Source organism: Ochotona curzoniae, unplaced genomic scaffold (genome assembly GCF_017591425.1).
Source record: "Ochotona curzoniae isolate NIBS_2020 unplaced genomic scaffold, NIBS_Ocur_1.0 contig_517, whole genome shotgun sequence".
NCBI classification, from domain to species: domain Eukaryota; kingdom Metazoa; phylum Chordata; class Mammalia; order Lagomorpha; family Ochotonidae; genus Ochotona; species Ochotona curzoniae.
Window position 1 is genome coordinate 8,189,288 of NW_024466454.1, and position 25,277 is coordinate 8,214,564.

The 25,277-nt window shown below is 38.5% G+C and overlaps 3 protein-coding genes and 1 pseudogene across 3 annotated transcripts; 2 read left to right on the plus strand and 2 right to left on the minus strand.

The window, feature by feature from the left end:
* Window positions 1-2,489: 2,489 nt before the first annotated feature.
* On the minus strand, window positions 2,490-5,472 carry LOC121162141 (olfactory receptor 481-like). Its single transcript, XM_040988988.1, has 2 exons — window positions 5,464-5,472; window positions 2,490-3,428 (listed from the first exon to the last, which is right to left on the minus strand). The coding sequence occupies exons 1-2, from the start codon at window positions 5,470-5,472 to the stop codon at window positions 2,490-2,492; spliced, it is 948 nt and encodes a 315-aa protein (XP_040844922.1).
* Window positions 5,473-9,528: 4,056 nt separating this feature from the next.
* LOC121162142 (olfactory receptor 508-like) lies at window positions 9,529-10,467 on the plus strand. The gene has a single exon (XM_040988989.1). The coding sequence runs from the start codon at window positions 9,529-9,531 to the stop codon at window positions 10,465-10,467; it is 939 nt and encodes a 312-aa protein (XP_040844923.1).
* Window positions 10,468-12,835: 2,368 nt separating this feature from the next.
* On the minus strand, window positions 12,836-13,816 carry LOC121162176 (annotated as a pseudogene).
* Window positions 13,817-19,792: 5,976 nt separating this feature from the next.
* Window positions 19,793-20,740, plus strand: LOC121162177 (olfactory receptor 478-like). The gene has a single exon (XM_040989018.1). The coding sequence runs from the start codon at window positions 19,793-19,795 to the stop codon at window positions 20,738-20,740; it is 948 nt and encodes a 315-aa protein (XP_040844952.1).
* Window positions 20,741-25,277: the final 4,537 nt, after the last annotated feature.

A 25,277-nucleotide genomic window follows, 5' to 3' on the forward strand; every position in this document is an offset into this window, starting at 1 on the left:
TGCAAGTCTTTACCCTTCCCTCCTCTTGGAAGGAGTGCTTAGGAGTTTGGAGGGGAAAACTAGATATGCAGCTTTATTAGTTTGCCAGGACGACAAACTGGTGGATTAAACAAAAATGGATTATATCTCAGTCCTGGGAACTAGAATTCCAACATTGGCATTTTAATAGTGTAATCTCCTTCTGGGGTCTATGAACTTGTCACATCTCTCATCTCATTTCTGGAGGTTTTTTGGCAGTCCTTGGCACTCATCAACATGTTTAATTGTGTACCACATGTTGTTTTCATCTTTAAATGACATTATTGTGTGCTGTCCAAAATTTCCCCTTGTAATTGGATACCACCCACACTAGAATGAGGACACACTCTAGTGGTACTTGATTTCAACAAATCACATCTGCAATGAGCCTATTCCAAAAATTGGTAACATTCAATGATACTGGGAATTAAATTATTTAATAGATTAATTTGGGGGACACAACTTACTCCATCCAAAAGCATCCAAGTCTTCTCCACCCTACTGTTTCTTATAAATAAAACTTCCCTTGATGCCCTTGACTGTCCTTGGGCATACTGTAAACTGTACTGTGAAGGCATAGTATTGCTAATGACAGAGAAGCAAAAAAAAAAAAAAAAAAAAAAAAAGCCATATTCTGGGATTTAGAACATGAAAACATATTTGTCTCCAATTATATACTGAATCTTCCCAGATGTTTAATTTCAACAGGTAATATTTTGCCTTTCTGTGTGCCTTCTTTTATTGTTTTCCAGTTGACTGAGAATTTGGGAGAAGAAAATGAATCTTAACATATATCGTACCCAAGAATGCATTTTACATCAGCTATAACCATACCCCATACAAATGGATGACTAAGTTATCTGAATTCCTTTGAATTGAAATACGCAGGATGAATCTTTGCCTGAACATATCATAATAAATGAGGGATCATTTAAGGTTGTGTTCAAAAGGAACTTAGATGAGAATGAAGTCAGTTTGTGAGGTACCTTCCTTTTACAATAAAGAAAAAAGATGAAGCATTTACATGGTGTACAGTAAAGACCATTTTAACTCTAAGAATGAGGCTTCACAAAGAGATACGTTTATTTCAAAAGAAGACAGAGCAGAGGGAGTATTTTTTGGGAAATCTGACAGATTCGGTTAGAGGACAAATTAGCTCAAGAGTCTTAGGAGAAAATCTAGTTAAGGTGTCATCTGCCCTTCAAGGAAAATTCTATCTGGAGATAGGAAAATGTCCCAAGACACATGTAGTAGTTGCCTTCACCAGGGACAATGAAGCCATCCCAGATGGCTGTGTGGAGGCAAGGAAGAGGGCAGAGCACTAAGGGTGAATTCTGAGGAAGAGTGATACTTGCAGGGCAAGATGAAGAGGATTTCCAGAAGTAGTCAATGAGAACCTTGAATTAATTTAGAGGCAACAGCAATAACTACGCTAGATAAATGGTGCCTACACACAGAATAGTGGAAAAGGCAGTTACGATAGAACCCTCCTTGAGAGATATTACAAAAACGTGTAACACTTACATCTTGACCTGAACTTTGATTTCTTACTGTCCCAGACTCCTAACTCAAAGAATTATCTGCTTGAAAAAAATCTTACTCTAAAACTTCAGTGATGAGAACAAGCAGTTAAGATTTATTCAGAATTTATTTTGTGTGATCTGGGTTGGGAATCTTAATGGCCAAGCAGAAGAATCAGAAATCTGCTTTCATTTAAATAAAAGCACAATAAACAGAAGCTTTTCTGTAATACTAACATTGCCATTTACAAACATTTAATTATCTGTTGATTACTAAAGGTCAGCATCTTTAGAAAAAGTGACCCAAATTGACATGTCAACATTCCCAATTAGCATAAATCTATTGAAAATGTATTCCTGAATATTATTTTACCAGAGAATATTTAAAGAAATTTGATTTTTGATCAAAGTATGTCTCTATTTAGCTTTTTATTTGAAAGGTAGAAAGAGAGAGAAACCAGATCTTGGTATTCCACTTACTGGTTTATTCTGCAATAGCCGAGGCTGACTTGAACTGAAACAAGGAGCTCAGTCTAGGTCTAGCATGTTGGTGGCAGGCATCCAAGCACGGCAGCCACCACCTGCTGCTTCCCAGAGTGTACAAACATAGAATATGAATTAATAGCAGAGTTGGAATTGATCCCCAGGACTCTGATGACAGTTGGGGGCATTCCAAGTGCTATCCTAATCACTGAGCCAAATTACCTATTAAGTACTTGCTGAGTAAGGAACTATCTTCTGAAGTATTCATACCTTTAAAATTAGTATTTCATTTGAATCTAGCATGTCTATGTAAATAAACATGACTTTAAAACACAAGCCAACCTTGGATTATTATAGCCACATTTAACAATATAGGTGACAAAATTAACAGTAAATACCATTAGAATATCAAACACATTGTTCCTAAAATCATTGGTTTTGCTATTACGGATTTATACGTTACTGAATTCAGGAAAACCACTGTGTTCTAGCAATCAACTTTTTCAATGCCTCTTTTACCTCCTTGTTCCTCAGACTGTAGATGAGAGGATTCAACATGGGAATCACCACCGTGTAAATCACAGATGCCACTTTGACCTGATTGGCTGAGTAGCTTGACTTGGGCATCACATAGACGAACAAAACTGTCCCATAAAACAAAGTGACTGCAGTGAGGTGGGAAGTGCACGTAGAGAAAGCTTTGTTCCTCCCCTCAGTAGAGCGCATCTTCATAATCGCATGGAGAATATAGATGTAGGACACAATGATTGTAGACAATGTGCTTATAAGCACTGATGCTGAAGAGATGGCAGGTGATATTTCAGCAATATAAAGGTGACCACAAGAAAGCTTCAAGAGTGGGAAGAGGTCACAGAAAAAATGGTTGATTTTATTTGGGCCACAGAAAGACAGGTTCATCAGACAGCCTGTAAATGATGATGCATTCATGCATCCACCGAGGTAGGAAGCCCCCAGTAGGAGGAAACAGACCGTTGAGGACATGTTAGTGGAGTAGAGCAGGGGTGAGCAAATGGCCACATAGCGGTCATAGGCCATGGTGGCCAGCAAGAAGCACTCTGTAGTGCCAAAAGTGACATCAGAGCCAAGCTGGGCTATACAGCCTATGACAGGGATAGTAGTTTTTTCTCTTAAGAAACCAATGAGCATGATTGGTGTGACGGACGTGGAATACCCAATGTCCACAAAGGCCAAATGGCTGAGGAAAAGATACATTGGTGTGTGAAGCTGCGGACTGCTTCGGATTAACAGGATTATGCTGATATTTCCAACTATTGTGACTACATAAACTGCTAGGAAAACCACAAAGAAGATGGCACATAGTGTAGGATTATCTGTTAATCCTAAGATAATGAATTCTGTCACTGTTGTGTCATTTTCAGTCTCCATCTATCCATTTAACAGCGCCTATTAAAACCAGAATCAGAGAAGATTAAATTGGCAGAAATCTCCCCACAATCAATGCATATATGTAAACATAATATTGTAATTACATTTTCAAAATGATGGCTTTTCCTTCCTCCTAGAACACTTTGTGCACACAAATTTTCTTTTGATAAAGTATTAAAATTGTAGGTTCAGCTACTTTAGGACCCAGATATTATGCCCCTACTTATTGCCATGGAGCAAGTTCAATCCCTATGTGCACAAGAAATATAAATAGGAGGTTATTTACAACAATATTGACTATAATAAGATTAACATAACTGAAACATCCCTAGGAAGGTCAGTTTTTGATTTTTTCAACCCCATTCCGAATATGTTACTTTCCCAAGAGTCTCTCAGTAAATGTCATTTTGATTTAAACAGCTGATTGGAATAAAAAGTAGATACATTATTGATGTTATACATGTACTCCCCTGAATAAAACAAATCACATTCCCCCAGTGATGATATTAATACCAAATGCTTTACAATATCTATCTGTAAGTAGATGGCAAATAGAATTTTCAGTTTTAAAAACAAGCATCCTAGTATTTTGCAAATATCCTAGGACTTATTTTCTGTATCACTTATTGGTACATATGGAATAGTGTGAAGTACTAATAATGCAAACTGGAATTAAATGAGCCACAGAGCAATGGGGTCTTCCATTAGGTAAGATTCAGCTTCACTAGTTACAGCGTGCATCTGTAAGGATATATGAATTGGGAGAGCTGACATAGGCAGAGAGGCTTAGGAAGGTCAGAACGGAAATAGCCAGCTCAAAAGCCAAGAAATTACATAAAAAAGATTAATGCATATTTCAGAATAATGATCCCTTTCTTCAAAATATACATGATCATTGACAGGGAGACAATATTACTCACACTCCTCCTTTCCCACAGCTCTAAATAACATACTCTTCAGAAATAATAAGCTGTTCCTTTAAGATATTTTGAAGAACCATTATCAGCAACTTGTTCTTTTTCGCCATTCTACCAAATCATGTTCACAGTAACATGAGAGTCGTGATAATGATATGCCATAGTTTGAACAGTACAAGAGTGCATGTCAGAATTCTCCAAGGTCCAAGACAGAAATGAGTTTAATTTTGTATTTTGAAAGAAAACACATGTATGAAAGGAACAAATGTTTTCAAGTTTAAATGTGGTTGTTGACATTGAGGGCCAAGTGGTATGCAGAAATACCATGAACCTTGCAGCCATGCAAAACCCTGCTTCTCATTGTCTATGGAACCACACACAATGCACAAAACCTCTCTAATCTCTCATTTTCTTTCCTCTAAAAAGGACAGGATGATGATACATACCTCAATTCTTGTATTAATTTATGTGATGTGGATGAAAATACCAAACATTATTTCTGTAAAAATACTTTCTCAATTTCTAAAAGTTTCCTCGAAATAATCAATTTATTACTTCTAGCAAATATAGGAGTAGTTTAGTAACCTTTTAAGTGCATACTAGTGATATATCTAACCACAACACTGGAGACAGGCACCAAGGAATTGTTATTGCACTGCAAAGACATATTTAAGTGAAGTTTTGGTCATTTGGGATATAGCCCCAAATTACTAACTTCACTTGAAAATATAAATTGCTTATTCGGAAAAATTACACTGATGGTCCACTGGGACAGAGAAATTACAAGTAAACATCTATTGGGACAGAAACAGAATGTACACATGATTATGTAAAAGGTGCATGAATGAAATCTCCCCAAAGACTCAAAGGCTCCACTTACCATGCAATTAAATTATTAGAAAAAAAGAAATTACAACATTTTTCTCTCATCGAAACTGATTTCTAGGTCAGAATGATCCATGTGGCCAAACAAAACTGTAGCACATCTGGAATGTGGCCACTTGTAGTGGCCCAGTTCTCATGTCACCTGTGTTTAGAGACAATTTGAGTTTTCTGGCAGAGTTTGTTTGTTATTCATTGTTAAAGTTAAAATTTTCAATGCAATAATAATTATGCACCCATGTCATATAGTGTGAAATCTCAGTATATGTATAAAATGCACACTGATAAGATCAGGGTAATTAGCATCTCCAGTACGCCATTCTTTTTGCTTGGGGCCTCTGAGCTTCTCACTGTGGTTCTTGTCAAAGAAATTTAGTTTTAAATCATGAACCCAATAGTACAACATTAATTTCAACATAAGTGATACATGCACTTTTCATACACTTCAACAAATTAGGAAACAGACATGCTGTGAAATTCCAACTGCCCTTAAAAGGATGCACTCATTAGGTTGTGATAAAGTAAATCTGCAGCTGGGAATGGTACAGATAGGTGGCCACTGATTTCACAAAAGCATTGCAGGTTGCGTCTGAGAGAATTTAATTCCTCTCCCTCTGTCTTTCCAACACAACATTTTGTTCAAGCCACTTGATTAATACTCGCCATGATGAAAGATCTTTCTTTTTCACTGGTGCAAAGGTTTAACGTCTATGATTATTTTGGACAAACATTTAATGGTGCAGTATTATAAACACATGAGGTGCTAAAATATACTTATTGAAGCACTAAATTTAAGTGAGTAAAAACAAATCTGTTATGTAACAGTCATTGAACTACAGCCAAAAGATATCATAAAGCTTCATATCTCTATCTTTATTCAGCTACAAAAATTTTATGATTATGTGTATCATTGCTACTTTTCTGATGGAAATGTAATTCCTAGTTATTGGACTCTTAGGTCTCAGAGATAAATCTGCTCTGCAATTGAAGGTTTTCTTGAAAGTCTGGAGTAATTCATATTGTGCTGATGAATAGTGAAAGAAAGTATATTCTGCACTTACTGAAATATATTTTACTCTTACTGAAATATATTTTATAATTATACACTTTAAATTATAGATACAAGGGGAAATAATTGTCTAAAGTCTTTCCTATAATCTTACAACTATATAAGGGATGGGTCTCAGCTGCCTACTTCAAGTCTAGTCTTAGAATATTACAGAATGTTGGGCATATAATAGGATCAGATGAATGCACACTTTCAAAAAATTATTGTGTAATAGAATACAACATATGATTTAATTTCCTAGCAAAACTTTTAAGTGTCTGGTATCACCAAATTATTAAAGGAAAACATTGGAGAAATGATGCATGACATTGGAAGAGGCAAGGCTTTTTAAAGACGCCCAGTAGCACAGACAAAAAAAGCAAAAATAAATTGGGCTACCTCATGCCAAGAAGCTTCTGCACTGCAAAGAAAATGTTCTACAAAATGAGCATGAATCCAACAGCATGGGAGAAAAATCTGCACTCTACTCATGACATAGGATTAATATCCAGGGTCTATAAAGAACTCAAGAAGCTCAACAACAACAAAACAGACAATCCAGTTAAGAAATGAACAAAGAACATGAACAGGCCATTTCCCAAGGATGGAATACAAACAGCAAAGACACATGGAAAAATTCTTAAGTTCATTCACTAGCTATCAGACAAATGTAAATAAAACCTCCAAGGAGATTTTACCTCACCCCAGTCAGAGTGGCCATCATCCAAAAATCAGAACATTATAAATGCTGATGAGAATATGGAGTAAAGGTACCTAATCCACTGTCTGTGGGAATGTAACATCTGTTATAATGGCCATCACCCAAAAATCAAGACAATAAAATGCTGGCAAGGATGTGAGCTGGGGGGAAGTACCCTAAAACACTGTTGGTGGGAACATAAACTAATATAGCTATTATGGAAGACAGTAAATGGAGTCTGTGTGTGTGTCCCAGCCATCCCATCCTGGGAATTTATTCAAACAAAAAGAAATAAGCAAATGAAAGAGTTAATCTGTAATCCTATGTGTATAGCACCTCAATTCATGATAGCTAATATATGGAATCAACTCAGATGTCCATCAACTGATGATTGGATAAAGAAAACATAATATATGTGCACTATGGAATATTACTCATTCATAAAAAGAGTGAAATCCTGTTTTTTGGGGGGTGGGGGAAGAGGACAAAATGGATGCAACTGCAAACCATTATGCTTAATGAAATAAGCCAGTCTTGAAAAATAGAAATACTGTATTTTTTTCTGATAGAAGGCAGTTAAGATAAAATGCAAAAATCATAGGGGAATGATTAAGTAATTTGGAATACAATTGTATGGAATTGGAGCCTTCCTACTATGTTGGGTTTTTTTTTTTTTTAGTCTTCCTTCTTTTTACCTGTTTAAGGTTATGGTTTATAGTGAATGAAGCCTATAAATATAGTGATTTAAAATTATGTCTTAGCACATCTGATTAAGAATGTGGAGAGCGATGGGGGGTTGGGTGGAGCAGGGGAGTGATGGAAGTGGTATTGTCTTCTTGTAGCTATACCTATTGAAATGAGTAAAATCTGTTCTCTTTATGGTAACCAAAAATCTAAATGATGCAAGAAAAAACAGAGAAAGGAGGAATGCCTTCATAATTCTATATATAAACATCTCATAAATTGTATCCAGAGGATTAAGCATAAAAGTGGCACCAACCAGAAAAATGTGACACCATTTTTCCACAAAATTTCTAATTTTTCACAGAAATGAGGCTTAGCATACTGTATTCTTATTTACTTTTGTGAGTTCTAATACAATAAGAATGGTTTTAGCAATCCTTCAAGTATTTGCATTTAAAATACTCTTACTAGGTCTGGTGCCAATGTATAGTAAGCTAAGCCTCTATCTGCAGCGTGGGCGTCCCATATAAACACCAGTTCCTCTCCCAGCTGAATCCAGTTGATTCCAGCTCCCTGCCTGTGGCCTGGGAAACCAGCAGCAAATACCTCAAGTTCTTAGGCCCTTTTACCCCGGTGGGAGACCCAGAGGAAACTCCTTGCTCTTGGTTTCAAATGGGCTCGGCTCTGGCCCTGGGGCCATTTGGGGAGCAAACCAGTGGAAGGAAGATTTCTATGTCTCTCTTTCTCTCTGTAAGCCTGCCTTTCAAAAATACTTTAAAAATCTCTTATACACACAAAAGTAAATTTAGAGATGTTATGAGACAATACATATTATTTGAGCATGCATACTTAGATTTTATTGCCCTAATGGACTTTCAGTTACTTTGTAAACAAGTCATGCACTCCAGAGGCTATATCCCAAAAGACCATATGTATCATAAATGCAGCCTCGCCTTTCAGTGACAATTCTTTGGCATTTCTTGAGAGTACTGAAGTTCATACACTTACAGGTAATAATCTTCCTCTCACATTGATCCAACAATGTTCCTCATGTTTATATTGAAGTTATTTTAAGGTATTAATCATTTATTCCACATGCTATATCAGCTTCTGATATTAACCTGTACATTATCTGATTTAAACAGGATCCTGTCAGGTTTTGTTTTTAAAAGATTGAACAATTTTTGTTAGCTGTCTAAAATGTTACAGATCACCAGTGACAAAGCTAGCTCCTCACCTCAGGCCTATACAGCTCTGAAGCTCATGGAATTTCTGTCTGGCACATAATGACACTTGCATCCAATCTGATTTTGTGTCATGTATTTATATTTTTCTTTTTAGGTTCACATTTTCAGTGAGTCTGGAGTGCATGCCTATTAATTATGTTCCCTCCTCTGTATTATACAAAGACACAAGGAAGTCAGGACATCTGGAGTTCAGACAGCATAACTTTGGTGTTTATATTACAGCATGTCATTATTCAATTAATTCACATAACATCATCTAAGCATGGCTTTTAACAACTAAAATGTATCAATCTGTTACATCTGAGTACACGGCTATCGGTGTGTATGTTAAGTGTATCTGACACTGAATTCTTGTAAGAAAAGAAAATTTTTCTCACAATGTATATTTTCTCACCTCACTAAGAACACGATTCAAACCTGAGTTCCAGCAAGGAACATGGAACAGCATGAAGTTCTTACATAAAGTATTGTAGAAATGTATTTTCCCTTAAATTTGTGAATGAATGTCTGTTTCTGTGATTTTTATTTTATAACTATTGTAAAAGTAAGTAGGTAAATAATACTGTCTTATTAGATTTTTAACACCACTCATTTTGCTTTCAGTGCCTGATTCCCAGCATAGATGGGGACTAGAAACTACACAGCTTTGAGAGAATTCATCATTTTGGGGTTAACAGAGGATACCACAGTTTGTGCAGTTTTATTTATTGTGTTTTTTGGGATCTATGCGGTCACCTTAATGGGCAACGTCAGTATAATGCTGTTAATCCGAAGCAGCCCTCAGCTTCATACTCCAATGTACCTTTTCCTCTGCCATCTGGCCTTTGTAGATATTGGGTACTCTTCGTCGGTCACCCCGCTCATGCTGATGGGTTTTCTCAGGAAAGGAACTTCAATCCCAGCTGCTGGTTGTGTGGCCCAGCTCTGCTCTGTAGTGACATTTGGGACAGCTGAATGCTTTCTGTTGGCTGCCATGGCCTATGATCGCTATGTGGCCATCTGCTCACCCCTTCTCTATTCAACGCACATGTCCCCGAGCATCTGCATTTTTTTAGTGGGCATGTCCTACCTGGGTGGCTGCGTGAATGCTTGGACATTCACTGGATGTCTGTTAAGTCTGTCCTTTTGTGGGCCAAATAAAGTCAATCACTTTTTCTGTGACTATTCCCCGCTTCTGAAACTGTCTTGTTCTCATGGCTTCATTTCTGAAATACTTCCAGCCATCTCATCTGGCTCCATCATTGTGGTCACGGTGTTTGCCATTGGTCTCTCGTATGTCTACATTCTCTTTTCAATCCTAAAGATGCGCTCTTCAGAGGGGAGGCACAAAGCCTTCTCTACCTGCACCTCCCACCTCACAGCAGTCACTCTGTTCTATGGGACCATTACCTTCATTTATGTGATGCCCAAGTCCAGCTACTCAACTGACCAGAACAAGGTAGTGTCTGTGTTCTACACGGTGGTGATCCCCATGTTGAACCCCCTCATCTACAGTCTCAGAAACAAAGAAGTTAAAGAGGCGGTGAGAAAACTGATGGCTCGGACTCACTGGTGGTCTTAAGAAATCTGACTTTTTCTCCTGGAATTGTATCATAAAAAATTTTTAAAAAGAAATCTGACTTTAATAATACATATCACTTATAGTTCTCTTATGGAAATCAAGGACAATGTACTAAGTTTCAGTTAATATCCTAGTATCATAAATTTCAATGTCTTATTAGAATTTTGTTAAGTAATAAACATGTATCCACTAAGGTAGGAACATTTTGCAAAAAATAAAGTCACATGGTTTTCATCCATCCTCCACCCACAATTTCTTGCATATTTAAGCAAAAGTCATTTCAATTAAGTTCTGTGCTCTCTGAATGCAGTTCTTGCAATTGAACAAAGTGATGAAGCATTTCTAACTCCCCCAGCAGGAAATAAAGAGTAGTGTTGCTATCCAAGACATATTCATCTGACATGGATTGTCTCTGTAAGCTACAGTGATCTAAGGGTTTGAACTAGTGTTGCAGGTGGTTCAAAGCTTCTATCATCCTGTAATCTGAGCCTGACCAACACAATTTGCCTTGCAATGTCTCTGCAGATGAACCTGAGCTAGCATAATTAGAAGACAGAGAAGTCCTCACTTAGCTACAGCTCTTCCCCCTTTGGAATCGATTCCATCAAATGCCTGTAAGTGACAGCTTCCTGGGGGCTAAGTAGGATGACTTGGCCTTGTGGCAAAGAAGTTTACTGTTTTCATAAAGGTTGCTCCAGTTTCAGAATTGTATGCTACACTCTGTGATATTTGTTGAACCACTTTTTCTTATGTATTCCTATTGCCTAATACCAAACATTCTTGATGTCTTATGCATAGTCTCATTGGAAGTGTTGTAATAGTCCGAAAGATGCGATTCTTGTAACAGATGAATTTTCATTTTTAGCATTCAATATTATTGCATTATTACAGATTTCCTCTGTTTGTTCACTTTGCCGTTTCTACATGAATATATTTTAAAATAAAAGTATAACACTTTAGGAATCTCACTTTTTAAATAAAAACTTAAATTCAAGCGCAATCTTAGCGTGTGTTACACAATAGGCTCTTTGCTGGGGTATTTGATCAATTTGTTCTGTCCTCCATCCTCTGTTGTGGTACCAGATGTCCTCTGCAGACTCCAGTGTACTACCATATCCACCATGTGCATGTAGATGTGCTGTCCATTGCTCCATCGAAGCCACTGAGGAGGCCCAGCTCTGACACATGCATTCAATGGTCAGACCACAGGACCTGCAATTTTCTCCAAGGTTGGAGTTCTGAGTTCAGCCATTCAGTTGAAGGGATTCCCCAAGAAATTTCATCTGAGATGATCCCAGATCTGATTATTGTATGTGCATGCCAATACAGGGTCTGACACATTCTGTCACCCAAATCAGCCTACATGCATGCTGGCAGTTGCAATTGCTGGGTCAGTTATCTTCAGCCCTCAAACTAATGGGTGTTGCAGTCTAGCCTGATCCTGCCCACCACACACTCAGTCCTCATGCAAACCAGTAGGAGCTGAAGCCCAGTTGGAGCAACCTGCAATAACCCCCACCAGGCCCAATTCCTGCCTTGTTCCTGTGCTTGTTAGTATGTACAGCAGGCTGGTCCATGATCTTTTGAAGAATTTTCATATAAGTGTAATAACATTTTAAAATATTTCACAATCACATCAAGTATCTTTGTAGGAAAAGACTAAGATCAGGCTATAAAAGCAACAAAATTCTCGGGGCTTCCTAACCAACAGGCTGTGAGACCACCAAGGGGAGAGGCTATGATGTTCTTCAGCCCCAGAACCACCAGAGACAAAATGGTGAAGGATGCCCTTTTACTGGGAAGAACTTACAAGCTTATATAGAGTAGAAAAGGCAGAGGTAGAAGGGTGGTCCCGACCTTACTCCCACCTAATAATGACATTGTAACTGGCTAATAGGCATGTCTGTCTCTGTGGACCCTCCAATCAAGTCACTGATCATGTTCTGCAAGCAAGACTGGAAGCTGTGTCTCAGGCCACAGGCTGATGGGCCAAGATAAGCTAGCACCTGGGTTGAAAGCTATGTCTTTGGGCAGGTTCATTACATGCAGCTGCAAAACAGGATGAGGGTTACATTTAACTTCTTAAAGTCCTAGCACAGCTCATCCAAGGCCAGGATGCAGCCCACGGCTGTATGTCCAATGAACAGGCCAGGTTGGAACCTCAGTTATCCAAGACTACTGTCAGGGAGTTTCCCTGGAGACATGGTGAGCCATGTGCCTAGGCCTCTCATATTGGCTAAGCAGGCAGAGATCCAGGAGTGATCTTCCACACAGAATGACACTTTCATTAGCTTCTACAATGTATTATAATTCACAATAATAATAATAATAATAATAATTATATCCAGAAAATCATACTTCTACTTTATCAACCCTTGGTAAAATTTTTTTCAATGTCTTGAACTCTTTCATTTACCACCTGGGGAGTAAACATTTGGATACTCTCTAGAACTTTCCTCAGGGCTATCTGTATTTCCTTATTCCTTAGACTGTAAACAATGGGGTTAAGTAGTGATGTTAGCACTGTGTATATCACAGCCATTAGCATGTTTTCAGGAAGGTATCACTGTACTTGGGCTTCAAGTAGACAAAGCAAGAAAATCCATAGTATATAAACACAGCTGTGACATAAAAAGAACAGAATGAGAAGGTTTTATACCTCCCCTTTGCAGAACACATAATTATGGACACAATAAAGACATAGAAAATCATAATTAAAATAAAGCTGCCAAACAGTACAAAGGCAGAGAGCACAAAAATAGTCATTTTCACAATGGGAATTGTAATCACAAAAAAGGTGGAGCACAGGTGAGATGTCACAGGAGAAATCCTGAATGGTGTAAGAGTCACACAAAGTCAAGTTGAATACAATGGTGATGATGCACAGAGAAACCAGAAACCCAACCATACAGGATGCCATCACTAATTGAAAGCAGATTTTTCTTGTTATAAAGGTGTGACAGTGCAATGACTTGTGGATGGTTTTGTAGTGGTCATAGGACACGGCAGCCAAGATGAAGCAGTTGTTGCCTCCCAAGCCAAAAAAGAACAACATCTGTGTGGCACACTCAGGAAGAGATATGGTCTTGCTGTCTGATAACAAATCCATTAACATGCGGGGGATGATCACCAGGGTGGTACAAGTTTCTGAAAAGGACAGGCCAAAGAGGAGAAAGTACATGGGGGTGTGAAGGTTTGGACTGAGCCTGATGGCCACCATGATGGCCGCATTTGCAGCCAGGATGGTCACATGGGAGAAGAAAATCATCACAAAGAGTAGACTCTGCAGGTGTGGGAAACTAGAAAATCCCCACAGAAGGAATGTGTGCACTGTGGTGTGATTGCCCATTAGAGTCTGCATGGCCACTTTCTACCAATAATGTAGAGGTGTTCTTGGGCAAGACCACAAGGATCTGGGGTCATTGACATGCTGAGAAGTTACCAATCTGGAGGTATCTTCAAGAGGAACCTGCCTTCAGCATCATACCTCTTTTGAGGGAGCACTCCCTGCTTGAGAAACGTGGTGGAAAGCGGGAGTTTCTCTTACAGAAGTAAGAACTTCCAACAGCTCCTTATGAACTTTTTTTCACCTGGGTTTTAATGCCGGAACATTGAGCAAGCATACGTGTACTTTTAGATAAGAGTTAAATGTACCTGGTAGAAGTCATGGGTCAGGAGTCCAAGTGATGAGGAGAATGATTCCAATATGAACTTGTGGATGGTTCCATAGAGTAAATCCAAATGTCTTTGTGAAGTCTACTCACAGAACTAATCTTTGTCTTTTCTCCATTCTATATCTGTAAGGAAAAGAAAAAAATTAATAAAAACTTCACCTAATATTTTGAGGTTCCACATTTTTAAAATGTCTTATGTAATGTAATGGTATTCTGGCATAGATGAGAGCTCAATGAACTGTTGATTGGAGAAACAAAATAATTCAGTTATCTAACTTATTTGTAATTAATATTTTAAAATTTTGGAGATACTGGTAAAAATTTCCAAAAGATTTTTCACATTTCTTTCAATGCAATCCTGTCTTCATCAGTGCTCTCTGTGATGTGGTAACTCCAAGGACCACATTTTGTGACAATTATTAGGCCAAATAAATGAATTCAGGATAGTATAATCTGTGGGCTTCTATCTTTGATAACAATTGAAGCCTGATATGTGTTTATACATACAAACATTACTAATTGTTCTTAAAATAATATTCATTAAGGCATAGCATCAATTTTGAAGTTCTTGAGGGACTTATCACTGAAGCTTTTTTCTTAATATTTTGGACTAATCTGAAATTGACATATATGATTTTGAAGTTTGTTCCTTAATCCAGAATACTACTTTCTTTTTATAAGATACATTTCTGAGATTTATTTTTAGCTGAATGTTCAAAATGGTTTATAACTGGTAAACTTAAGTGGTTTGCTTTATAGTACAGCTCTTAAGAGAATCAAATTAAGTTCCTTGGATCAATACTGTTTGCCATATTTGCATTTTAATTGTTCATTAAACATAAAATTCATGAGAAAATGAAGACGGAATAATCATTTGCAGAAGTAACATAGACCCCACAGAGAATCCAATTCAATCATAGTAAATATTAAATGTGAGGGGAAAACAAAATAAACAGAAGCAGGTATAGGAAATTAAGGGCTGCAGGAGGGAAACATTGGTCAAAAATTCTTAACGGAGGTTTTATGAAATTTAAAAATAATAAAGCAATTATATGGTTAATTGAAGAGTTGCTGTATTCTCTTTGTACTACATTTGTATACAAATAGCACAAGCTTCAAACCAGCATGTATTCAATATAACAGCCAAAATGCTGCTGTGTGGCAACAATCTCTTATATAATCACAAATGAGTACATGTGAAGAATTTCCTCTTGGAATGTACAAAACATGAATGCAGGGGGTCAGCATTCTGGTACAGTAGATGGGATGCTAGCATCCTAAACTAGTACTTGTTGAGTCCTGGCTGCTCCACTTTCCATGCAGCTCCTTGCTATGCACCTGGTAAAAAAAGTCGAAGACAAGCCAAGTGCTTGGCCTGTGCCACACATATGGGAAAGCTGGATGGAGTACCTGGCTCCTAGTTCCACCTAGTCCAACCCCAGCTCTGCAGTCACTTAAGAGAGTAAATTAGCAGATGGGATCTCTCTCTCTCCTTTTGACTCTGCCTTTCAAATCAAGAGATCAATCTTTTTTTGGAAAAAAAAAAAGAAAAAATGGAAGGATTTATTCTAAAAAATTTTTAAAAACCCATGAAAACAAGGTAAGGAGCAGTTATGTGACTATCAGATCATGAACTCAGACATCCTACTTTGACTTAATGTCCATGATGTGCCAGGTAATTCTATGCATGGGAAGCATTATGTAAAATCAGACATGGCAACTGTGTGACAAGAGAGTGGATGTCTAATACTATTTATTTTGACAGAGAAATCCTCTCTGATGAGATGAGGGACATAAATGTAGAAAAGAATGACTCTGTGCCACCAATGATTAGAAGACAGAATATAACAATTAGAACAAGATCTGAAGTTAGGAAATAAATCTACTTGAGCTATCTTCAGGGAAGCTCAACTGGGTTTCCTTTGAATCCAAACCCACAAATTTACCTCTAGAGGAAAACCTTTTTCATGTTTATTCTTTCAGCTACCAATGCTTTTAAATCACTCTCCAATTCTAGACTCCCTTTTTACCAAAAGCACTCTCCATTTTCTTTTAAACATACCTAGCGCAGCATATTTATAGCAAACTATCAACTGTCTGTAAAACCACTTATTGGCACAATTAATAATAAGATCTCCTGAAGTACAAGTGCCCCATATCGGCTGTCTGCAATTGCCAAGTCTGGGCCAGGCCAAAGTCAGTAGCTAGGAACTCAATCTGAATTTCCCAAAGACGTGGCAGAAATCCAAATATTTGAATCATTACCTGCTGTCTCCTAGGGTTTGCTTTAGCAGAAAGCTGGAATTGGGAGCAGAGATGAGATTCCAACCCAGGCACTCTGTCTTTGGACTTGAGTGCTCTAAGAGATACCTTAACCAATAGGACAAAAAAAAAAAAAAAAACCCTGAAAATTTAAAATAAGCTTAATTGTTTATTACACAAGATACAGACTACTGTAAAAACTGTATCCTCCAACTTCCAGCCTAAGCTAAGTGGATGAGGTTTTTTAGCAAGGGTCGTTCAATGGCTATAGAAAAGAATGGAGGGCCCAGCGCAATACTATAGTGGTTAAAGTTCTCGCCTTGCATGCCCAGGATCCCATATAGGCCCCAGTTCTAATCCCGGCGGCCCTGCTTCCCATCCAGCTCCCTGCTTGTGGCCTGGGAAAGTAGTCGAGTACTGCCCAAAGCATTGGGACCCTGCACCCTCATGGGAGACCCAGAAGAGCTCCTGGTTCCTAGCTTTGGATTGGCTCAGCTCCAGCTGTTGCGGCCACTTGGGGAGTGAACCATCAGATGGAAGATCTTCTTCTCTGTCTCTCAACTTCTCTGTATATCTGCCTATCCAATAAAAATAGATAAATCCTTAAAAATTCTTAAAAAAGGAAAGAAAAGAATCGAACCAGGACTTGGGTCATCATCCACTCTTCCCAGGCAATAAGCAGGGAGCTGGATTGGAAGTGAGCTGTTGGGACATGAAGCAGCACCCATATAGGATCCTGGTACTTAGAAGGGGAGGATTAGGCAGTTGAGCCACCATGCGGGGCACATATCCCACCCCAAATTTCCTAATGTATCCAATGAAATATCTTCCATTTGTCATTATAATATACTGAAACTGAGCATGTTAAATGACTAACGTGAAAATTTCCACTTAAAATTTACAGATTAGTATTCCTTAGTATGAAATAGAAAAATAAACTTAAAAACTAATATGTCCGATATAATTTATTATAATATATTCTTGAAGATTATTCAGAGAAAAGAGTGCCAACAATGTAAAACAGGAAACTGATCACTTGAGAATTGACAGGACCCTTGAAGGTCGTGTTTTTGTGAACTTAATTGAAATAATCAATGTGTACTCCAGAATATGATAATGATCGCTGGTGCTTTTGAATTCACATTTGAATTTCTAGAATCCTCAGAGATTTGTCCCCAAAGGAAAACTATACTAGAACATAGCCAGGCTGTATTATAATAATGACTTCAGAATTCCTTACTCCATGATGACAGCAAACTCTCCTATCAACAGGTAATATTAGGCTTTTGTGAGTCTATTTTGTTATGTTTACTGACTTCATCAATCATCTGATTATACCTTTCTCTTTCAAGTTGTATCTGTACTCATCAGCCATAGCTCAGAATCAGGGCAAATGTAATCAGAGAATAGTTGGCAAGTGACCTGAAAGCATTAACCTGATTTTCTACCTTCAAAATTACTATCAGTAGACAGATATAATTCAGTTGACCCAGATTCCTCATATGTCTACTCAGAAGACCAGAACTATGGCCTTTAGTACTATCTAAAGTAAGCGTTCAGCTGTCATTTAATGTATTTATGAGATGTGAAATGATTTTGTTAGTAAATATACACATTGCTAAATACCTTGTGCAAGATCTAGTTTGTGTATGTGTAGCATCACAGTAACAGACCTTGATCTGAACAAAGACAAGCATATAAAGCAATTAAACTCCGGATATAAATATCAACCTGGTCATAAGCTGAAGGGTCCTGGGGAAACAATGTTTTAGGCTGAAATTGTATTCAGCCTTATGTTTACAATAATATTTCATTCTGTAACACTGAAATCATAAAAACTAATATTTGATATATGTCAAGAAACATTCTTCAACTATGATTAAATTTCAATCATTTGTTTGGCATGTGATTATATTTAAATAAAGAAATACTTTCAAAGAAAATTCTAAAAATAAACTGACAACAGGCAACTTCATTTATAATCCTAATTTCCTTTCTAATGTCCTGTTGTATTAAGACAATTGCTTTTTCTCTTTTCAAAATCAACAGACTTGGTTGGCTGACACACCGAAAACCACATATCTATACAGGAACCTTGTGATATATCACCACACAGAAAGATGAAAAACTAAAGCTTCTGTTCCCATTTGCAAGAGAACTACTACTTTTTTAAAAAAAGATTTATTTATTTATTGGAAAGTCAGATATACAGAGAGGAGGAGAGACAGAGAGGAAGATCTTCCGTCCCATGATTCACTCCCCAAGTGAGTGCAACGGCCGATGTTATGCCGATTGGAAGCCAGGAACCAGGAACTTCTTTCTGGTATCCCAAACAGTGCAGAGTCCCAAAGCTTTGGGCCGTCCTCGACTGCTTTCCCAGGCCACAAGCAGGGAGCTGGATGGGAAGCGGGGCTGCGGGGATTAGAACCGGTGCCCACATGGGATCCCGGTGCGCTCAAGGTGAGGACTTTAGCCGAGAACCCACCCTGCCAGGCCGGGGAACTATTACTTTTATACATGTACAACCTAGTTACTGAAGAAATAGGCTGAACTGAGCCTACTTGACTGTGATTCTTCCCATGTAAACTCAGGTAAGCTACTTAGTATTTTTAAACTCATTTCCTCAGCTTATAAAATCATAAACAATGTTATTTTAGGAAAAGTTAAAATGGAACAACTATTTTTATATATTTATACATTTTTGTTTTCATCCAAGAGGCACAAAGTCAGAGGCATAGAAAGGGAATTCCCATCTGCAATCTGTTGGTTCCCTTGCTGCAGTAAGTGAAACTCAATCCAGGTCTCCCATAGGGTGACAGGAACCACAGTACTTGAGCCATTACTGCTGCCCTCAGTGTCTGCACGAGAGAACCAGGAACTGCTGCTGGAGCGGGGAACTGAATTAAAGCACTCTGACATGAGACCCACACATCCTATTTATCACATAACTACCAGACCAAAAATTTGAACCTGTATTATTCTCAATCAGGATCCTAACTGAATAACTATTCAATGAATGTTCACTCCACTATATACCTTGATATTTGGATATCTTAATTCTTTTTGCTATAGTCACTATTCTTCATTTTCGTTTCATAAATCTCAAGTGATAGAAATCTATAATTTCAAGGTCATTTAATTATCACTCTTATAAATAGGTATAACAATATATATTTATGCTGTAAATGTCTTTTAAATATAGAAAGGCTTATTTTACATAAATATGAACATATAGATTCCAGAACTCCAGATTAAAAATGCAACTTCAGGGGTCAAATTTTTGCTTAAACAACCCATTTTTCAAGAACTCACATATTTTATATGCTTACTAAATCCTTTAGTATTATCTTTTCTTCATAGGTTCATTTTGTCAGCATCCTAATAGTCCCATGGATTTTCTGGTGAATGGGAACCTCACTACAATGTCAGAGTTCATCCTGCTGGGCTTAACAGATGATCCAATCCTACGAGTCATCCTCTTCACGCTCTTCCTATGCATCTACCTGGTGACCATATCTGGAAATCTCAGCACCATCATTCTGATCAGAATCTCTCCTCAGCTCCATCAGCCCATGTACTTCTTTCTGAGTCACTTGGCTTTTGTTGACATAGGCTATTCATCTTCTGTCACACCCAACATGCTTGTCAACTTCCTGGTGGACAGAAACACAATATCCTACATCGGATGTGCCGTCCAGCTTGGCTCAGCAGTTTTCTTTGGGACCAGTGAGTGCTTCCTTCTGGCTGCCATGGCATATGATCGATTCGTGGCCATCTGCAACCCACTGATTTATTCAACCAAAATGTCCACACAAGTCTGTGTCCAATTAGTTACAGTTGTTTATATAGGTGGTTTTCTCAACACTTGGTCTTTTACTATATGCTTCTATTCTTTACTCTTCTGTGGACCCAACAGAGTCAACCACTTTTTCTGTGATTTTGCCCCTTTGGTTGAACTCTCCTGTTCTGATGTCAGTGTCTCTGCAGTTGTTCCCTCATTCACTGCTGGCTCCATCATTGTGGTCACAGTGTTTGTCATAGCTGTCTCCTACATCTACATCCTCATCACCATCCTGAAGATGCGCTCCACTGAGGGACGCCGTAAGGCCTTCTCTACCTGCACCTCCCACCTCACAGCAGTCACTCTGTTCTTTGGGACCATTACCTTCATTTATGTGATGCCCAAGTCCAGCTACTCAACTGACCAAAACAAGGTGGTATCTGTGTTCTACCTTGTGGTGATCCCCATGTTGAACCCCCTCATTTATAGTCTCAGAAATAATGAGATTAAAGGGGCCTTTAAAAAAGAGATCACCAGAAAAATATTTTCATTGTGACTGCTGTGTTTTGTGTGTGAAATTTGTTATACCTGCATTTCAATGAATATTATAGTAAAATAAGAGTGAGTGTCTGTGGTTGAAAAAAAAAGGGTACTTTAAAACCTTTAAGCAATATAATTAAACAATAATTTATTTGTGCAAAATAATTTGAAATCCACACATAGTATTTTCAAATGAATTTTCCAATAATTGCTTGAAGACCTTTCATTCACACTAATTTAAAATTTTCTCCGCTTCAATTTTTTTTCTAAAGGAATCAGAGTGGCACAAACTCAATCATTCAGCTTTCTTCTTCTGTATTTCAATCGACTATGATTTATTCTGAATACACAAAACATGGACAAAAAAATTCTGGAAAAGGCAATAGTTCCTTTTTTTAAAAAAAAAAAGATTTATTTATGTTTATTGGAAAGGTGGAGATACAGATAGGAAGAGAGCCAGAGAGGAAGATCTTCTATCCTGTGGTTCACTCTCCATGTGGCTGCAACAGCTGGAGCTGAGCCAATCCGAAGCCAGGAGCCAGGAGCTTTTCCCGGGACTCACCTACAGGTACTGTGATCACAAAGTTTGGGGCTGTCCTTGACTGCATTCCTAGGCCACAGGCACAGAGCTAGATGGAAAGCAGGGCCGCCAGAATTAGAACTGGCGTCCATATGGGATCCCCACATGTTTAAGGCAAAGATATAACTGCAATGTTATCACACCAGGCCTGGCAATAATCATTAATATATGATTTGAACCTTTATATTTGGCCCCAATTTCTTTCCTGTCTCTTAAGATTTTTTCCTTTTGGTTGGTCCTCTTCCAAATTGTTAAACCTATTTATATAGTAGCCCCTGCATCAAGACTTTCCCATATACAGTACTTCTAGCTAAAATATACTGTTTTTTTCCTTTGACTATGCATCAGCTATTTATTCTACAGGTATGAACCTAAATATTGTCTCCCATCCTCTGGTAAACACTTCCTGAAACTCCAGAGCAAAATAAGAATACTGTTAACACAGGATCTTGTATATTTTCTTTAAAATATTCATTGTAATTGCAATTACATACTCAGTGTCTATTTCTGTTATAACACTAGATTTCACAGACATTGATTTAACAGCTTTTTATTTGCAGGTGCCTATTTCATGCAGCTCTTGGAACACAGTGAATATACATGAATGCTCAAATACATGTATAATAATAAATGGTGTAATGAAACTTTTGCTCTTGCTTGAATCATTGATTTTGCTGTCTCTGAATCCTGATGCATGCGGCTGCATGTTACAGATAGAATCTGTCGCAACTGTGATAGGTCTGAAGAGCCATCAGACTCACCACATCTACACCACTATGTTGAACTCTGCTATAACCTGATATTGCAAATAACACTCCAGTCTACTTTATTAAAGTACTTGTAACCACATGATTGACCAATTTCTCTGTTGTGTCTCTGCTAGCTGGAGAATCAGATGTAGAAATCAGATGTTTATTATAGCAACAGTAAAGAAATTAATGTATTAACAACGGTGACTGACAATACCAGATTACTGACTCCATTCCAAACCGTACAATTTGTGATTTATAAGTGTCAAAGCCTCTGAGTAACCTTATGCACTTTTTTGTTTTTAATTCTTACTTCACACAGAATATATCTGGGACACAAAAAATTAATATAAAAAACTTAGTATTTTGATTTCTTTTAAGGATTCTAATCTCTCTGGAGGAGTAGAGGCAGGGGCTATTTGAGAACATTTTACTACTAGGGATTTTGGCAGCTTTTGCAGAAAACCTTTTCTGTTCAGAAAAGTATGGAGACCTTCCTATCTGAGAACAGCAGCTTAATTTGTACCAGACCATGCTGGAGTCCAGCTCCAACCGAGTTCAGAGCTCGGGAAGGGTGCATGGAGTCGGTGATAAACAAAGACACAGACACAGACACTTGGTGCGTTCTCACCACAGTACAAGAAAAAGCTGTCCTTTTTATTTACTCAAAACCCCTCTCAAGCTTCTACACAAGCAACTAATTGTTCCATTTTTTACTTCAAGACTAGAGGGGCATGTACAGACATTTGGTCATTCTGTCTGCACTTCAGGACTAAGCAGGTGCCCCTAAAGATAATTCTGCAAAAATACTGTATTCATATTCTTCAAAGGAAGCTATTATTTATTTTTTCAACAGTAGCCATGGAGCAACAGCCAGGATTCCAAGGCCAAGGCACATGCGATTAACCCTACTGAGCCATGTGTGAGCCATATGTGGGTATGGATGAGCTGTGGCTGGGCTGAAATATTCAACAGCAAGGACCAGTTTGGGTTGAAGGCCAGTCAGGAAAAGCCACTGTTCCTGCTAGGACAGGAAGTGAACTGAGTAGGGCTGGCTCACAGATCATCTGGTGTGCACAAAATCTGGCACTGGGAGAAGTTCTGATGGAGGAGGCTGGACAACTCCTCTGGCAGGACACAGACTTAGCAGGTGAGCACAAGAAGCATGATAGGAAACAGCCCAGAACAGACCATGGACAGTATCCCACTGGCATACATTTGGCATGAATCAGGGGCAGACCAGGCAGAATCAGTTCACGTCATCCACTGGCAAATCTGAGCACCAGAACAGAGTGTGGGTTGGGCCAGGTTTGGTTGTGACAAAAAAACATTGCACATTACAGAATGCCAAGGTGAGGCTGCCTGTATCGGGTGTGACTGCAGCACCCAACCAGCACACATGAGAACCAGGTAAGGAGGAGGCAGAGCCAGCAGAGGGAATAATGAGGGAGGGTTCCCTTGCTGACAGCTACTTCCACTGGGGAGCATGAGCTGGGATGGGGGCAGACCAGACTAAGCAGGGCTATAACACCTGTACGCCTCATGTGGACTAGATCAGGCAAAAGCCAGGCTGGGCTGATTGATCCTACTGGTGCAAACAAAATTAGACTGGGTGAGGGTTGTTTGGGTTTAGCTGCTGCATCAGCTGGCAGAAGCTGGCACTGAGTGCTAATTCTGTCAAGTCAAACCACAGAACCACCTGGAGAGTGCATAATCAGGGAGTGGGAGTGGCCTGGGAGGGAAATAGTGGGCTCCTCCCTTTTGTGTTACCACTTCCATGGGAGGGCATGAAAACTAGGAGAGGGGCTGGTGTGGCTTGACAGAGAGGCACACAACAACATCCATGAGGGCTTGATTGTTGAGCTTGTTAGATGGATCTAAGCTTCAATACCTATCGACATGTATGAGATCTGAATGGGATGTGGGTCTGACTGGACTAGTCTGCTACACATACTGGCAAACGAGGGTAGGTAGTGGTCCTGGTGGGGGTTATTGTGGGTCACTCTCACTAGGCTGCAGCTACCACTGGTTCATGTGAGGGCCGAGTATGCGCTGGGCAGAACCAAGCTGGACTGCAACACCCATTGGTTTCAGTGGAAGACGTGGCTGAAAACAGAACCAACCCAGCAACTGCAGCCACCAGCTGATGGGGGCGATGGACTGTGCTGGGCCCCGTGCTTGCTAGTACATACATGAATCTGGTTTGAGAACACCTCAGACAAAGTTTCTTTGGGGATCTCCCCAATCGAACTGCTGGAATCAGAACCCTAACCATGGAAGGACAGAAGACAGAACAAGTCAATCAACCACCTCAGCTATATGTTGGCAGGGAAGTACGGGGCAAATGGAGACTCTATGATGGACTATGTCAATCAGTGGATTCTTCAAAGACCTCATAGTGCTTGGAGTGGCAAAATTTGAAGTAATTCATAACTGGTGAACTATGAAAACCACTTGTGCAAGTATCTCAGAGCATGCCCCATATCCTGGACTTGGGGTGGATGGGAAACTGTGTGGGGGCTTCTCCCTCAATATCCCCACTTATCTCTGATACATGAAGGAGATAATATGGAAATAATAGTCTTATCCACTTTCCAATAGCCCTTGCCCTTTTTACCCAAATTAACTATATAAAGATTTTCAAAATAAAATAAAAAATGGAAAAAAATGAAAAGAAAAACAGAAAAAAATAAAAGGTATTTCTTTTGTATATCTTGATATGCAAAGTTATATACATATCAAATAACTGCGTTTTTTAAAATATTCAATCTCACATTGCATCGCACCCCATATTCCCAAAGACATCAATCAGAATGTCCTACATTTATCACTAAAAATTAAAAACAAAAAAAATGGAATCTTGATAAAATCAGGATTGCCACCTAAGGTTCCATTTAGTAAGTTTTAAATTGAAGTATCAAGGCAAATGAAGAACCAATATTTTATTTGAGAAAATTTGTAACAATGTATTCAATAAGTATTAAAGCAAAATCTACAACATAAAGAGAATAAAAGTAACGGTCCCTTGAGACTTGATTGACCCTTGAAGATCAGCTATATTTGTCTGAACTTAACTGCTCATATGCACTGGAGGATGTGAATCACAATTCACATCTGAATTCACATCTGAATTTTCAGAATCTTCAGAGACTCATTTTCAAGAGAAAAAAAAACACAAATAACCATCACTGCTATATAATACATGACTCTGAATTAATAACTAG